The sequence below is a fragment of the Vombatus ursinus genome, unplaced genomic scaffold (assembly GCF_900497805.2).
Source record: "Vombatus ursinus unplaced genomic scaffold, bare-nosed wombat genome assembly UNPS02014794.1, whole genome shotgun sequence".
In the NCBI taxonomy this organism is placed as follows: domain Eukaryota; kingdom Metazoa; phylum Chordata; class Mammalia; order Diprotodontia; family Vombatidae; genus Vombatus; species Vombatus ursinus.
Window position 1 is genome coordinate 19,056,308 of NW_020954572.1, and position 18,239 is coordinate 19,074,546.

Genomic DNA, 18,239 nt, shown 5'->3' on the forward strand with positions numbered 1-18,239 from the left:
TCAGTATTTTTTGGGGTCTCCTTTAGCATCACTCTCAGTTTTTCCTCTACTTCTCTTACTTGCTTCTCAAAATCCTTTTTGAGCTCTTCCATGGCCTGGGACCAATTCATATTTTTCTTGGAGGCTTTGGATGTAGGAACTTTGGCTTCATTGTCTTCTTCTGGTTGTATGTTTTGATCTTCTTTGTCACCAAAGTAAGGTAATGTAAGTCTGACTCTTTTTGTGCTGCTTGCTCATGATCTCAGCCAATTACTTGAGTTATAAACTCTTTGTTAAGGTAGGAGTCTGTTTCAAATGTGGAGAATGTACTGTCCCAAGCTTCAGGGGTTTTGTGCAGCTGTTTTCAGAGATACGTCTAGGACCTGTAAATTTTCAGTTCTTCCAAGGTGGTATGATCATGGGCGAGATGTTTACTCCTTTCCTGGCCAGTGCTCTGGTCTATGAGCACCCTTTTCCGTCTTGGAACTGTGAGGAAGGTTTCTTCTACACAGCCTCTACAAGCTCCACCATGCCAGTGTTCCTCCTCATCCCAGGACTGCCACCCAGAACTGTGATCCAGATCCAAGCATGGGCAAAGCAAGAGAATCCTGCAGTAGCAGAGAGATCCCTGCAATCCCGCTCTGATCAGCCACTCAATGGCCCCTCAGTCTCTGGGCTGGAAGCTCAGGAGTTAGCCACCGCCCCAGGGCCACGCTCGGGGAATGGGGCTGAAACCCCACTGTGCTTCTCTTTCAGCAACACAGGAACAGACTTTTCCCACTGACCTTCTAAGTTGTGTTTGGTGTTCATGGGTTGAGAAGTCTGGAAACCGCCACAGCTGCCCGTGATTCAGCCCTCTGAGGCCTGCTCCAGGGCTGCTGCAGCCTGCGCACCCACACTGAACTGCGCTCCAAGCCCCACCTTGCGCGATATACCTTTCTGATCAACAATCCAGGCTGTCATTGGCTGGAAATTTGTTTCACTCTGTCTTTTTTGTGGGTTCTGCTGCTTTAGAATTTGTTTAGAGCCATTTTTTATAGGTATTTGGAGGGGTTTGGGGGAGAACTCAAGCAAGTCACTGCTTTCACTCTGCCGTCTTGGCTCCATCCCCCCCATTACATTTAAAAAGCAAAACAAAACACTAAGAATTCATGGTCTATACTAGTATATAGCTTGGTAGACATAAGTAGGCGGGTATATCTCTTTTACCCCATGTTTTTCAGTTAGACTTTAATTAGCCTACCAGCTTTTTTTAGGTGTACTCAATCCTTAAACATGGGGCAGGTAGGTGGTGCAGTGGATAGAGTGCTGGGCTTGGAGTCAGGAAGATTCATCTTCATTAATTCAAATCCGGCCTCAGACACTTCATAGCTGTGTGACCCAGGCAAGCTGCTTAATCCTGTCTGCCTTTTTCCTCATCTGTAAAATGAGCTGTTGAAGGAAATGGCAAACCATTCCAGTATCTGTGCCAAGAAAACCCCAAATGGTATCACGAAGAGTCAGACACAGCTTAAATGACTGAAAATATGTTTCATGAAGAACTGAAACATCTGTGAAAATAATTATATTTTCAGATATTAGAGAGGACATATTTTCCCCATCCAAGCTGTAACATGAACTGCAATGGGATGGGACAATATAGGGTAAGATAATCTGTTTTTGAGTAGGATAGGTATGGTTTGGCAAAAGTCAAAATGCTTGATGAGCAAACAGGTAAAGCCCTAAATCAGGGAAGGGACAATTGAGTATTGAAGAATACTGCACAGACAGAAGGAAAAGTTAGAAAAGAAGGAAGTATCTGTGAGGGGAAGGCCAACTGAAGAATCCAGTTAAGCAAACAAGGTTCCACATTCCTGGGTTTGAACTGGGTTGAAGGCATGGGTGGAATGGTTGGGGTGAGCATCCACACCTTGATAGAGTAGCCAGGCTATTCCTTCCACTTGTCTAATAATTTTTACATAATTGCAGAAAACAAAGCACCACCTATTCCCTGAAATATTCTTTCTGTGTACTCTAATTCTTTAAGATTCTTTGTATTAGTTTTAGGGGTTGCTCTGACAGAAATTTACTTCTACTAAGTATTCTTAAGTCCTTCTAGACCTTACATTTATTTTTGTGCTGTTTATCATAAAGGCAGTGTCATCTACGATTTCTTAGGTATTTATTATCTGCTGAGGCTTATGCTCTGAAGAGCTGGAAAGTAAAGTAAGAAGCAGCCTAGTAGTACAGGACTGCCTTTCCTTTTGTTGTCATGCTAATCTAGATGATTCTGTAATGAGATTTGATAGACACTTAATAGCAGTAATGCATTCTCAGTTTTAACATATAGACTCTTCCATCTCTATAGCCTATTTCAAGAGTAATCATTTAATAACTTACACAATAACATAGTAATCAGCTTGGTAATTACAGTATCAACTCTCTTTGGTGCTATTTGGGTCACCTGTTTGATTTCTCAGGCTATTTATATATAACAATACTTATGCTGAGAAATAGACTAGAACTATACTGGTTTTGCCTATGGAGAAAACTTAATTGGAAAATTTGGAGTATGTATCAGAGATCAGGACTTATATATTGTGGGTTATTTTAATCATGATGATGAAGCTATAATATGCTTTGAACATGTGCAGGGACTTATCTCTAGGGCCAGCTGGTAGGTGGAATAAGGGGGTTATTTACAGAGTTTGATTTGAGGCATTTTAGGTAGGACCTTAATAGGCTGGAGAGGGTGCAGAGAAGGTGTTATAGGAGAGTGAGGGGAACTGAAAACCACATCGTATTAGGCTTCATAAGAGGAATTAAGAGCCATTCTCAGAATGTAATGGGATGTAATAAAGTTCCCTGTCACTGGTTGAAAGACAGTCCAGGACTCAGAACCGAAGAGACTTGGGAATAGCAGTGACTTTCAGGCCACTGGACCTGCTTCTGGCCCAGCCCCCAAAGCCATCATGGAGTGAAGCAAAACTCTATGAAGAGATAGCTTGACAACTGCTATACCCTTTGCTCCTAGCAACCACAGCCACTGAAGACTTTGAAAAGAAAATTCTCACCATTTTACTGAGAAAATAGAGGCTATTTTATTTTCCCTTTTGTTACATCTCAGTACTCTTTGATGTCATCCTCCATTCTTTTTTCCTCTACTCCAGTCTCTGATGCTCCATCTCGTCTTTAAGGCCAGCCCCTCTGTTTTTACCCTTGATTCCATCCCTTCTTGTCTGCTGTGGCAGATTGCCCATGCAATCTTTTCTTTCACTGGTCACCAATTTCTCCCTATGTACTGTTGTTCCCCTATTAGAATGTAAGTTCCTTAAGAGCAGGGGCTATTTTTTCCTTTCTTTGTATTCCTAGCGCTTACCATGATGAGTGGCATATATAAGCACTTAATCAGTGCTTTTTGACCAATTGGAATATTACCCTTTTCTGCCCCTCCATTAAGAAGCGTATTGACGTACAAGACAAGCAACAGCACTAACCTAGTGGGAGAAATGCTGAATTATTAGGTTCCCACATAAGTTGCAAAAAAAAACCCAAACAAACAAACAGGAAAGGTACTGAATAGCTAACTAATGAAGGGGAGAGTGACATTCCTCAGGCCAGTTAAGACAGCAGGGTTCCTGTCTTTACAGCCCAAGGCCCAAACCAGTCCAAGCTGGTTGGGGATCCATGTCCCAGCACAAGAATCTGCTACTACTCATGCTCAATGAACCGCTTGCATATGCTAACTAAAGGAACCAATTGTAACCTGGTTTGAGGTTTCTCTAATTAGCCTGTGGAATTGTGGACCTAACCAATTGTGAAACTTTTGATTGTAACTGGGACCAATCCGAGCCTTGGAGGGAGGGGTAAGGGGACCAGACGAACAGTATAAAGCTCGCTCTCACCTCTGTGATCAATGTGCTTCCTTTCTGGGAGGGAGTGCACTGATTCTTGCAAGAATTGAATAAAAGAATTTCTTCCTTAGCTCTAAAAGAGCTGTAGCCTGTTATTTCGGCTCTAGGCTGACTTGCAACTGGGATAGCAGTGGGCAATGGCACCTTGTCCCCTGCTAACCACAATCCTGCGGGTCCTGGAGGTCGATGATAACACCAGTGACTTAGATAATGGTATTTTGATTGAAAGAAATGCACTTGCCTTAATTCCTTTTTTGTTTTGGAGGCTTTATGTCCTAATTACCAAGGACAAAAAAAAAAAAAATAGAATAGTCCTTTGTGAGGGATGGAGTAGAGAAAAAGGAAGCACACTGATAGTGTAAAGGATTCCCTCAACACATCCCCTTTCAGATGAAAAGAGAGAAATAAGGGATATGATACCTATCTGCCATAAGTTAGGATGGCTAACATGGCTTGAAGGCTCCTTATACAGAAATTGTGGTTTTGGAAAGGACACTGAGGGTTGATCCCTAGATTACTTTTCACATTAATAGGTAAAGTTAAAACTAGAGCTAAATTAAATCAAATATCAATGAATAACAGGTGTAATTAGTGGAAGTAACATTTATGCACATTTTTAAAATTTATTGCTCCAATTGAGATTTTCTTTTATGTTTGATTTGCAAATTAGGTGACTAATATTGATTCTGTTATCTTTTTTTTTCAACTCATTTATCACAATTTATTTTCTCCTTTCAACCATAATAATATAGTACTTGAATTTGTTTTTCAGTGGAGGCTCTGTATACGCAGGCTTGTCCAGGCCACTGACAGGCAAGGCAAATGCTGCTTCTTGGAACGGGCATATGGGCCTACCATGGACCCTCTTGTCACCCAGCCCAAATCCCCCACCCCCCACACACACCCCCACCTCCGCCAGACTTCATCTTCACTGTACTCTCACTGCAGACTTCAATTTTTCCCATGGCATCCATGATTCTGCCATGTTTTTCACACTGAACATGTCAGACCTTTACTACATTTCCACCACCTTTGGGACCTGACCCTTCTTATCTGCACCCTCCCTCCCAGAAGCTGCTCCCCCTTTCCTTCTTTTGCTAGAGCTGCTATTCCTCTTGGGCGCTATCCTCTCACTTTTCCTGCCACTGTCTCTGATTCTGTTATCTTAAGAGTTTCTTTCTTTGTAGACAGACATACTGGGTGGATCATGAGCTTTTTAGCCTGTCTCTTGGTTTTCTGTACATCGTAGTCCACATAGTGGCAGCTGCCTCAAGTGTAGGTAGGTTATATAATAGCAAATAACTTGCTTTATGGAGGGCCCCCTGGATTCAGCCCTGTTTTAGTGAGAGCAAACATTCTTCCCATAAGTTTAAAGCATTAATATTTAAAATCATAGGATTTTAAAACATGGAGAAAATTAAGTGATTATCAATTTCATACCTCCCCAACTCCACATTTTCATGTGAGGAAATTGAGGCCCAGAGTGTATGAATTTTTTTTGCCCGAGGTCTTAGACCTTTTAGTGGCAGAACTGAAGGGTTTTCATTCAGTTTCAGAAGCCGAGACCTTTGCCACTAATAGTTTTATTGTTAAGCCCTTTTGTGAGATTCCCCTACCTCCCTTCCAAAGCCTGGGCCTTGCCTTTTAATGTTATTCAAATGCGCTTTCCTTCCTGGCCCCAAAAAGAACCTGGCTTCAGTTTGTCTACCGGTCCAGGAGAACCTTAAAGTTTTAGAAACTGCCTTATTTCCCTTTGAAAGCTCTCTTTGTCTCCCTTTGAAAGCAAATGTCTACCTTCCAGTTCCCTTCATTATCTATTCTCATTGTCTGTTCAAATCTCTCAGACCTTCCAAATGGAACTCTCACTTGGACCCTTTTTTTCTCAACCACATCCCCCCTTCAACTGACATTGCATTGTGGCTACACACAATCTCCCTTCCATTGTTTTACTTTCCTGTGGCCCCTGGTCATTTCTCACCCTTAATCCTAGCTAGTCACCATGGGGCCCAGGACGCAGGAGTTCTGTTCACCGCAGCTTATTAGCCACTCCCATCCAGATCTCCTTAGACCCCTCCTCCAGTCGCTCCAAACTACTTGGCCACTCCTAGATCCCTCCCACAGTTTTTCTGTACTTAAGATTCACCTTTGCCCCCTCTGGGCTGAGGTTTTCTCAAACCCACTTGTCCTTACCAGCATCACCTGGCCTCCTTAGCCCCCAGCCCCCATTTAGAGGCTGAGTTGTTCTCACGCCTGGAGGCTGAGACTGTCTCAAGCCCAGTCGTCCTTAGGGGCGTCACCTGGCCTCCCCCATTCAGAGGTTGAGTTTTTCTCATGCTCGTCCTTATGGGCGTTACTGATGTTTGGGTTCCTTGGGAGTCTGGCCTACATGCTTTATCTTTAATAAACTTTTTCTCTGGCTGGAAGAAGATTTGGGTTGAATTCTTTCAGGCAGGCCTCTGCTGCAATCTGGGGCTTTTCCCAGCACTCCACAACCTCCTGCAATCTTGGGGTGCCTCTGTGCAACTAGGAGCACCCCAGAACCCCTACCCCTCTTCAGAATCAGGTCCAGAATTCAATTCTCCTGATTCCTTATCTAGTGTTCTTTCTTACTGTAGGATTTCTGATTTAAATTCAGCTTGCTAAATTATGTTTATGGTTTTTAAAAAAAGTTCTAAAGCCCCTAGGGATAGACTGGAGTTCTGAAGCATTGTAAAGAGTTATTGTATAAAGAAGTATGTATCTGACTGAATAGAACATTACAGTAGAATGGTGTGAATAGCTATACTTTTCGAAATGGTGCCTTGTTACCATCCGTACTGACCTTTTGTCAAATTAGTCCCCTCTTTAGAGGCTCCTGGGAGCTATATCACCTTTCTCTTTAGCCCTAACTTCTTTCCTTCTAGAAAATAGAACTAACTCTCCAAGGCCTGATTATTTTCTTCCCATAGCATTTTTTTTAAACCAAGAATCTTGAGAAAAACATTTTTTTCCTCCTGACTTTCACATCTGTACAAAGGGTATCTAGAAATGCTAATGCCTCTAAAAGCTGTTATAGTATAATCTTACTGGAAATGACAGTGATTTTTTTTGTGATGCCTTATAGTTAGTTCCCTGTCAAAAGAGAGACCCAGCCATGCCTAAATGTTCCAACCTTTCAGATCTTTATAAAATTATTGAACTCTGCTATATGAAGCAGGTATTAATTATTTTGAATCGTCTATTAAAAAAACCTTAATGTAAAATCAGAGAATTTGAGAGTTGGATAAGTCCTTAGAAATAATTTAGTCCAACCTCTTTATTTTACACAGGTGAGAAAATCAAGACACAGTAGATCAGTAAACATTTATTTAGTGCCTGTTATTTGCCAAGCATTGTGCTAAGTGCTGGAGATAAAAGACATTCTCTCCTCTGAAGGAGCTCAGTCTAATGGGGGAGACAACATGCAAACAACTATCTACAAACTATATAGAGGATAAATTAGAAATACTCAAAAGAGTGAATGTACTAGAATTAAGGAGGATCTGAGAAGGCTTCCTTGAGAAGGTGGGGTTTTAGCTGGGCCTTGAAGGAAGCCAGGGAAGCCAGGAAATGGAGAGGAGGAGGGAGTTAAGCATGGAGGGGAAAGCTTATTGAAGATACCTAGAGTTGGGAGATGGAGTGTCTTTTCAGAGAAACAGCAGGGAGGCAGTAGCACTGGATTGCAGATGAAATGGTGAGGCTTAAAGTGTAAGAAGACTGGATAGGGGAGCAAGAGGTTATGTTATGAAGGACTTTGAACACCAAACAGGATTTTATATGTGATCCTGGAGTTATAAGGAGCTAATGGAGTATATTGAAGAGAGTGGTGACATGATCAAACTTGTGCCTTGGGAAAATCACTTTGGCAGCTGATTAGAGGATGACCTGGAGTAGGGAGAGAATTGATGCAAGGAGACCCACCAGCAGGCTATTGCAGTAGTCTAGTCACGAGATGATGAGAGCCTCCACCAGGGTGGTGGGAGTGTCAGAGGAGAGAAGAGATGTTGTAAAGGTAAAATCCACATACGCTGGCAACAGACTATGTAGGGGAGCGGCTGGGGGAGAGTGTGAGGAATCAAGGGTAACATCTGGGTTGTGAGCCTTGGTATCTGGGAAGATGGTGGCGCCTTTGATAGTAAGTATGGAAGGGGGGAGGAGATATAGAAGGGGGGAAAATATGAGTTCATTTGTGGCCATTTTGAGCTTAAGATGTTTGCAGGACATCCAATTTGAGATAACCTGTAGATATTTGAAGATGTAAGCCTAGCAGTCTGCAGAGAGGTGAGGGCTAGATAAGTACATCTGAGAGTCATTAGCACAGAGATAATAATTGAATCTATAGGAGCTGATGAGGTCGGTCACCAAGTGAAATAGTATAGAGGAAGAAGAGAAGAGGGCCTAGGATAGAGCCCTATAGGATACTCATAGTTAGTAGACATGACCTGGATGATGATTCAACAAAGGAGACTGAAAAAGAGCAGTCAGGTAGGTAGGAGGAGAACTGAGAGAGAACAATATCCTGAAAACCTACAGAGAGGAGAGTATAAAGGAGTGGAGGGTAAGGGCAAGAAGGATGAAGATTGAGAAAAGGTCGTAGAGAAGTTAAGTGATTTGCTTAGGGCCACATAGCTGGCTTTTTGCTTCCTTTGGGAACAAATACATATTGCCAAAAATTAGGAGGAAATATCAGATATGACTGTTGAGAAAACAACCCTTCTTTGGTGATCTCATCAGCCCCCTTACATTCATTTATCACCTCTATGTGTATAATGCCCAAATGTGTACATCTGGTCCTAATATACCCCCTGAACTCCAAGACTGCATCTCCTCCTGCCTGCTGAATGTATCCACCTGGATGTCTTACCTTAAATTTAACATGGCCTAACCTGAACAAATTCTCTTCCTCACCCCCAAGTTGCTCTTCCTTCATATAGCCCCATTCTTGTGGATTATGCCACCATCTTCATATTCACTCAGGTTTGAAACTTCAGTGGCTTCACTTCATTATTCTTGCCTTTTACCTCACCCTCCATATCCAGTTACCTAATCCTGTCACTTCTCCCTCTACAGTGTCTTTCACATTCATGTCCTCCTCTCTGCCCACCCTGCTTGCTCCTACTCCAGATAATCATTTATCACCTCTAATAGCCTCCTAATTGGTCTCTTTCTCCAGTGCCTCTTTTTTTCAATCCATACTTCACATGGCTGCCAAAATAATATTCATGATCCACGGATTTGACCAAGTCACTTCCTACTTAAAAAGCGTCAATGACTTTTCATTGCCTAGAGAATAAAATATAAACTTCTTTGTCAGACATCTAAGGCCATCTGCAGTCAGTCTCCATCATACTTTTTACAACTTTATATCTCATTACTCCCCTTTACATCTTCTCTGTTCTGGCCAGATTATCTATTTGCTATTTCTGGAACTTGACATGAAACTTAAAAATAAACAAATGCTTTATTCTTTTTGTTTGTTTGTTTAATTTATTTTGATTTATCAGCAATCACTTCCATAAGCTTTTGAGTTTTAAATTTTTCTCCTCCTCCCTCCCCAAGATGGTGTGTAATCTGATATAAGCTATACATATACATTCCTATTAAACATATTTTCACATTGGTCATGTTGTAAGGAAGAATTAGAACCAATAGGAGGAACCACAAGAAAGAGAAAACAAAACAACAAATGTTTTATTCTTTAAAAAAAAAATGAGGTTACTTTGCAGTATTCTCCACTTCTCCTTCTCCTCTCTCCCCTATAGAAGCCTTCTTTGTAATAAAGTATAGTCAAGCAAAACAAATCAGTACATTGGTTGTGCCTAACAATATACACCCCATTTTGTCCTTATATTCTGTCTCTCTGGTAAGGAGAGGTGTTTCATTGTCAGTCTTCAGGATTCATGATTGGTCATTGCATGGATTAGAGATCTGGTATGTTCCAATGTTGTTTTCCTGTAAATTAATGTGGTTATTGTGTAAATTGCTCTTTTGGTTTTGCTTCACTCTCAATCAGTTCATATAAATCTTCTCAATGTCTCAAAAATTGTTATCTATCATTTCTTAGAGCACAGTAGTACTCTTTTACATTCATATACCAGTTTGTTTAGCAGTTTTCTTTGTTCAGAAAAGACAAGATTTGGGGATGGGGGGGAATGAGATAGCTATCTTCAAGCATTTGAAGAGCAATTATATATAAGAAGGATTAGACTTGTTCTATTTTGTCTCAGAAGGAAGAACCTGTAACAATGGGTGAAAATTTCAAAGAGGCAAATTTAGGCCCAACAGTTAGAGCTGTCTAGAAGTATGAAGGGCCTTTGGAGGCAGTGGGTTTGCTCTCATTGGAGGGCTTCCCAAAGAGTCTGGATAACCACTTATTAGTATGGGGATTCTTTTTCTAGGTGAGTTGGAATAGATGGCTACCGAGGTCCTTTCCAACTCAATAATTTTGTGACATTCAGTAACGACTCTACAAACAGTAGATTCGTGTGCCTGTTGTCAAATCGCTTCTTTGACATTCGTCATTTTTGTTTTTTGTCATCTTTGTCAACTTGATGAGTATCACCTCATAGGTGATTTAGAAATTTGTGTTTCTTTTATTGGTGAGCTTTAGGATTATTATTTCATATGGTTGTTGATAGTTTACATTTTTCTACTGAAAACTTTCCATTGATATCCTTTAACTATTTACTTTTGTTCAAGCACGACTTTTGCCCTTACATATTTGCATCAATTTTCTCTCTCTCTCTCTCCCTACATATACATATATATATATATGTATGTATGTTTATAGGACATCAAATATCTTATTAAAGATATTCTGTATAAAGGTTTCCCCCTCTCATTCAATAGCTTCTCTTATTCTAGCTTCATTGATTTTTTTCATGAATTTTTATGTAATTATACTTATTTATTTTATATTTTGTAATCAGCTTTATCTCTTTTCTAAGAATTACCTATTCATAATTGTGAAAGGTATTCCCTTCCATTCATATATATATATATATATGTATATATTTGTACATATATATATGTACACACATACTCAAGTATGTGTGGTTTTTGTGTGTGTGATATGACATTTTATATTTAGGTCCCATAGTCATTTTGAGCTTTTGTGGTATATGGTGTAAGATATTCCTCAAAATCTAATTTCTGCCAAATTACTTTCCAGTTTTTCTAATAATAGTCTTTTCCAGTAGTAGTCTTTACCTGAGCAGTTTGTATTCTTTCATTTATTTATTTATTTGCTGATTTGAAGAAAGTCTTTATTTTCATTTGATTAACAACAACCACAGCAACAATAGCTAGCATTTTTATGTCACATACTATGTGCCAGGCACTGTGCTAAGCACTTTACAAGTATGATGTCATTTGATATAAGAGACAGTGTGGTGTAGTGAGTAGAGAGCAGGCCTTAGAGCCCAGACAACCTGCACCTAAGTTCTAGGTTCATGTAGCCAGAATAAACTGACCCGGTTTAGAATCACTCCAGAAATTAAAGAAAACATTCCTGAATGTCCCTGAATATTATTGATTTTTATAAGCCTCATGACTTTATTCCAGAGGCAGCACACCATAGTGGGTATAATACTGAGTTGGCCAGGAATACCTCGGTTCGCATCTCACCTCTAATACTTACTGGTTATGTGACCCTGGGCACATGATTTAACTTCACAGGGCTCTAGGCAATTCTTTAAGATTGTAGATTGTAGAGAGTGTCTTGATAGAATGCTAACCTTTCCTCACTGGAGAATTTCCTCTATTAGTGAAATCATAGGTCTCTTTCCTATCCCTAGAGGCAAGTAGGTGGCAGTGAATATAGTGCTGGATCTATTCTTTCATTTATCGAATATTGGTTATGCCTATCCTTTTACAGCATTTTTGCATCAACTTATTACTATTAATGATAATCTTTTACATTAGCCTTATTTATAGCATAAGGCTACTGATAGTTATAGATCTGGGCCAACACTACTATTTACTCCTTTGGCAAAGAGTGAAGAGTCAGCTAAGATGTGATCTGTAACCAAGGCAAGTTTGCTGTCTATATTAACAGCTCACTGCCTGGTGATGGTGAAGGAAAGCAGCAGCAGCCTCAGATGTGTGGTCCTGTCTGCCTTCCAATTAGTGAAGTCCCAGATTAAAGGAAAATCAACCATGGCGGGGTATTATTGTAGCTCAGCGACTGCCCGTTAGCACTAGAGAAAGAATGCTCACAGAGGGCAGTAGTTCTTCAGGACTAGAGAGAAAAATTGGACAGTACTTTTGACCAAGCCCTCTTCTATTACTAGAGCTGTTTTACTCTCTCAACTTTTTTTTTTTTGGTGAGAGGACACTTTTAATCACTTCACAAAATGCAGTTTTTAAGCTGTAAGAGACTGAACTGTGTCACATTGAGTAGTGCATATGTCTGTGGTTTGGGCAGTAAAAGGTGTCATAAAATGCTCCCCCATGTGTTGTGCCATTGTCATCACCATCTGGGTTTCACTATAACTTACCAGCAAAAAGTGGTCCCTGGTAAAAGCCATTGAAAAATTAAACACCACTGAGATCATCATCAATTGGATAATCCTGAATCTCAGTCGAGCACTTTTGCCTGACTTGGTGGTGGTGGAATGTGTCTCTGTCACATCAGTCATTGTTCACTTAAATCTTTCCACCAGGAAAGAGGTTTCAAGATTTAAAGGAACTTGGTTTATTGATAAATAGAGACAAAGATTACCTCTTATTTAAAGAAATGATAGATGTTTTAGTAATGATCCCTATTTTTAGCAAAAACAGAGTATTGATAATTTTGCGTGAATATATGTAGGAGTAAACTCTTCTATATGAGATACCAAAACTATGGTGTCTTGTCTTGTCCATAATAGAATCTCAAATTGTATTGAAATAAACAATGATTTTTTTTCTATATATGTACCTAAAGCTACTGGAATTATTGTAGTCATTATATACTAGTGTCATTATACACTGGTGATCTGTCATTGAAGAGAGCCTATAAGAATGGAACCAATAATAGAAAAATTCGGTTCAGTAAATGTTTATTATACATCGATATTCTTGGAACAGTGCATATGCTCCTTTTCCCCTCCTCAGGAGTATGATGTTCATAGTACATACATATGGTCTTGGAGAAGCCTGCCATCCTGGGAACTTCTTGAAGATATTTTTATTCACGTAGAAGTTTGATTTGCTGCTATAATGTATATTGTGGCATCAGTTGGATACTTTTATTGAACTAAATACATACATACATACATACATACATACATATATATATATAGCAAAAGGCAGTAGCAATATATGCCTCATGAATATCCAAATGTATCCGAAATATCAGAACAGTAGTAAAATGGACCATAAATATATGAGCTGAAACCTCATTAAGCCCTTAACTGTAGATGTGAAGATGCATAGTTGAATTCTGGGTGATTTTATTGCTAATACTGTCTCTCTATATCATGCTCAACCTCCATTAAAGGGCAGAGGATTACATTTTCAGTTTACTTAATTTTCTGAGGGCAGGGTTTGGTATCAACAAGAGACTCAAAGTACTTTAGCATAATGGATAGTAAGCCTTTAGGTATCTTTACAAGAATAGGTGATATCAGATAGAAATATTTTAGCACAGACAATATAAAATTTTCATCTCTTCTTATTTCTTTCATTCTAAAACTTACTTTATTTTTTAAATCAAGAAGCATGGAATTGATCATCTGTCTTTAGATGACTGGAAAAAAATCTTTGTATCATAAGCATTATACTCAAATATGACATATCTATAGGCAGAAACAAGAGGAGAAAAATCATCCCTCTGTAGAAAAGGGAAAATAAGGGAACTACAACTTACAATGAAGACTGTTATTTCATCTGTCAGGAGAGGCAGAAGGTTAAGCACCGGTTAGCCATTCTCTTTTATTAATCTTACTTAAATTTGTTAATTTACAAAACTCTCGAAAATATGTTAAAGTCATTCATAGATGCTATAATAGCTAGTAACTATGCAGATGCCTACATTATTCAGTTTGTAGATGAATTGTGTATTTTACATGGTCTTCTTATTTGTAATTACCTCTAACAGCAAAATAAAAATCAGGGATGAGAAGCTATATGAAATACTATTCACAAACTGCTGCTTGTCATAAACTTTAATGTAGAAAGTTGAAATTGTTAACTGAAATGAATTTTAAGTTATATGAATAAGTTTTTGTTGAAATAGTATAGCTCAGCAGCATTAACAGTGTTCATGATAATAGCAGTTAATATCATGTAATAGACTTAAATGACAACTCTGTTTTAAAGCCAAGGTAGACTCGATGATTACTTAGCTAATTCAATCCTTTTTTCTATTTCCATATTTTTTCATTCTTTATCTTCTGTGCATTTTTACTCCCTGCATTTGTTAGGCTGGTAGAAAATTGTTAGAAATAAAATTATGGCATTTTAGAGTTGAAAGGCATCATGGAAATCACCTAGTATCACCATTTCGTTTTTATAGATAAGGTAATGGAAGCCTAGAGAGCTTGATTTATCCAAGGTCATACAGGTAGTTAGATGCAGAATTGGGACTAGATCTCATGTCTCTTTGTCCTCAGTCTAGTGTGCTTTCCTCTACACAATATTGGTTACATTTTAAAAAATTAACATCTCTCTCTTTTATGTATTTAACCAAGTTTCAATGTATTCCTCCTTGCATTGAGTGTAAGCTGATCTGGATCAATCTATATACCTGCACCTTTGATTGACATAAATATTGGTCCTACAAGACCAATTATTAAACTATTAAAAATAAAAAATTATTAAAATATTAAAATTATTAGAATTTCAAAAAAGATACCTGAATAACATTTTCCACTTTATTTTTCTTTGGTGTTACCCAGGCAAAGACCATGTTTGCAGATTCATTGGCTGTGGGAGGAACGATCGGTTCAATTATGTGGTCATGCAATTGCAGGTAGGCTTTCTAGGAGAAGTTTTTTAAATCCCTTTCCATTTTGTTGACTCTAATAAAGATCTGATATTGATAATGAAGAGAACAGTTGTGAACAAGTTATTGATGCCATGTCAGAGTTTTATGATGGTTTTGATGTGAAAATCCATATATTCAAAAAAAAGATAAACTAAGGGATGATTTGTTATTCAATAATTCTATTAAATAGTAGTTACCTTGGGGCATTTAAAATATAGTTAGATTTAGTTTTACAAATGTTTGATTTTGCCTACAGCTTTTTAGGAATATGCTTCATGCATGAAACAAGTGTATACAAAAGGTATACCTATGACATAGGAAATAATTTTAGCATTAGCAAATTAGGCTTAACATGCACAGTGCTTGGCACATACATTGAACGTTAACTAAATGACAACCCTATGTGCTATTCATGGTGCTGATGTGAGCATTGTACAAAATGAGTTAGTAGATGCAGCCTCTTCCTCACACTGAAAGTTTATAAACTTCAATGGACAACAGAAACAGGTAGACCTGATTTCAGGAAACATGAACTGATACTTACTCAAACACTGAAATAATGTTTCACCTAAGTACAAGTTGAAATAAATTAATAATGTCAACTTTTGGAGAGCAGGGACTATATTGGTTACATCTGTATCCTCAGCACCTGACAGAGTTCCTAGCACATATGCAAAGATTTAGTAAGTGCTTATTGAGTGAATGAAATATATGCACCTGCTGTTACAAACATATATGATGTTCTGGTTTTATATGCTATATATTGGAATAGGTCAGCGTTTTGCAATATTATTTGTAGTCTGTGACATGCCCATGAACTTGTTGGAACACAACCGGTATATGTATTAGGGACAGACATTTCTCTTGCACTGCCATTTGTCTGTCCATACTTAATACTTCCTTCTATACAGACATCCAAGCCATTGTCCTGGGGAAGAATTCTTACACTGTTCCTTCACTCCATTGTATCAAAAGTCGACCAGTGCATAGCCCAGTACTTGACAGATAATAAACACCTGACAAATGCTTTTATTTCAAAAGGGATGACAAAACCCCAAATGTGTTACATCGCAACTTAGTAAGAATGACTCTTCCTTGAAGTGCTTGAGCACCCAGATTACTGGTTGGGAAATGGTGAAATAGGTAATATAGGGTTAAGGAAATATTTGTTTGAAATGTAATTCCAGTTATAAGTTAGGATTTTAAGGACACTTCAGAGAAACTTAGTGCTCTGGGAGGGGAAAGGATATTTCAGGCATTAAGTATAGTTCAGAAAAAGTATAAACTTGTCAATGGGCAACTCAGACTGAGTGAATGATGAAGAGGTAAAGTATTAGGTGATGAAAATGTATTCATCTGTTGTGCCACGGTGAAGACTTTTGAAAGAAGAGAACTTTGGGCCTAATTCAGAGTGACATAGGAAATCACTTTGAGGATGGTAGGGAAAGATACAAAATACAGCGTGGGTAGAGAATACAAGATAATTTTTAATTAGCCAGTATTTATTGAGCATCCATTGTTTGGAATGTGTTCTCCTGGGTACCTTGGAGTTAAAGAGGGATTAAAAGAGTTGGACTCAAGAAGTAAATTATTTCCTGGTGGGGTAGAACAATAGAATTCACATATAGTCCAGTACCTCTTTAAATTCCCTCTTCCCTAAACCCCCAGAACTAAAGGAGAAATAAATATAAGGCATTGACATCTTACATGGAAATATGATGGTTAACTTGTCTCTGTAGGTTTGCATCTATTACCTAATATTATTCTCATAACAACATAATAGGTGAATCAAGAATTATTGTCCTGTTTTACAGATGAAGAAAGCAAGGCAGGATTACTGCCATTACATACTATGTGCTTTACCCTAAAGGCATGGAAACCCACATTACTAAATTAGTAGAGATTAAAAAATAAATAAATAAATAAATTAGTAGAGATTAAAACTTTAAAATTCTTCCTTAACCCCTTACTGAACCTATTTATAATCTCTACCCATATTCCCTTTTCAAGTAGTAACACAGTGCTTGGCACATACATTGAACATTAACTAAATGACAACCCTATGTGCTATTCATGGTGCTGAAGTGAGCGTTGTACAAAACGAGTTAGTAGATGCAGCCTCTTCCTCACACTGAAAGTTTATAAACTTCAATGGACAACAGAAACAGGTAGACCTGATTTCAGGAAACATGAACTAATACTTACTCAAACACTGAAATAATGTTTCGCCTATGACTTGTCTGATATTGACAACTAGTTAGTAACAGAGCCATTACTAGAAAGTAGTCTCCCAACTCCTAACCCAATTTCCTTTCCATTGGACCATACTTTCCCTAGGAAGACTGTAATGCTCATTGTAGATTGTTTGTCCAATATATTACTATAGTCAAAAAAGCCAATAAAGTCTTGGACATCCCTGGTAAAGGTATTGGGGAAAAAAACAAAAAAATATTCTTGTACCTTTGTACAAAACCATGACACATTTGCGCCTGTAATAATAGTGTGTGCTGTTCTGGTAACTATGCTTCAAAAATATAGTGGAGTTGGAGAAGATCCAGAGAAAACTAAATTGACCAAAGAGGAAGAGGCTAAGAGAAAATCTATGTGTTGTTTAGTTTGTAAAGATAATTGAGAAGAAGGTCAGGGTTGGCAGAATGATAGAATTATTTATCTAGGCTAAATATGTACCTGTTCACTTAATCTTAGAACTCTGGAAGTAGGATGCTACCATGAAAAAAGTTTTAGGACAAACAAAAGATTTTATATAATGAATAGTCATCTTATAAACTTACTACTTGAAAAGGGAATATGGGTAGAGATTATAAATAGGTTCAGTAAGGGGTTAAGGAAGAATTTTAAAGTTTTAATCTCTACTAATTTATTTATTTATTTATTTATTTTTTAGTCTCTACTAATTTAGTAATGTGGGTTTCCATGCCTTTAGGGTAAAGCACATAGTATGTAATGGCAGTAATCCTGCCATTTATAAGGCCCTCCAAGATCTGGTTCTAGCTTACTTTTCTAGCCTTATTTCCTATTATTCCCCTTGATGGACTCCACATTTTAGCCACATTACTAAATTACTGAGACATTCATTGATTTTATTCTGTGTTCTCCCAGCTGTGAGTATTCATTCTAGTCCATTCTCATGCCTAGAATACTCTTTACCTGTTGAATTATTCTTTTTCCTTTAAATTTTCAATCTGGTACTACTGGTACCACTACCTCCACATGGCCTTTGCTGATCCCCTGGCTGAAAGTGATCTCTTCCTCCTCAGATTTTCTTAGAGGACTTTGTCTGGGTCTCTCCTTTCATCCTGTTACAATCTGCCTTATATTTATATATACCCTGTCAGATAGTAAGCTCCACCAGTGACAGC

The 18,239-nt window shown here is 38.3% G+C and overlaps 1 protein-coding gene across 1 annotated transcript in view; it reads left to right on the plus strand.

The window, feature by feature from the left end:
* The window catches only part of TTBK2 (tau tubulin kinase 2), a 214,681-nt gene that overhangs the window by 79,463 nt on the left and 116,979 nt on the right, over nt 1–18,239 (plus strand). The window contains exon 4 of the mRNA XM_027869987.1: nt 14,771–14,844. Coding sequence (XP_027725788.1) covers nt 14,771–14,844 — 74 coding nt within the window. The remainder of the gene's footprint in view (nt 1–14,770; nt 14,845–18,239) is intronic.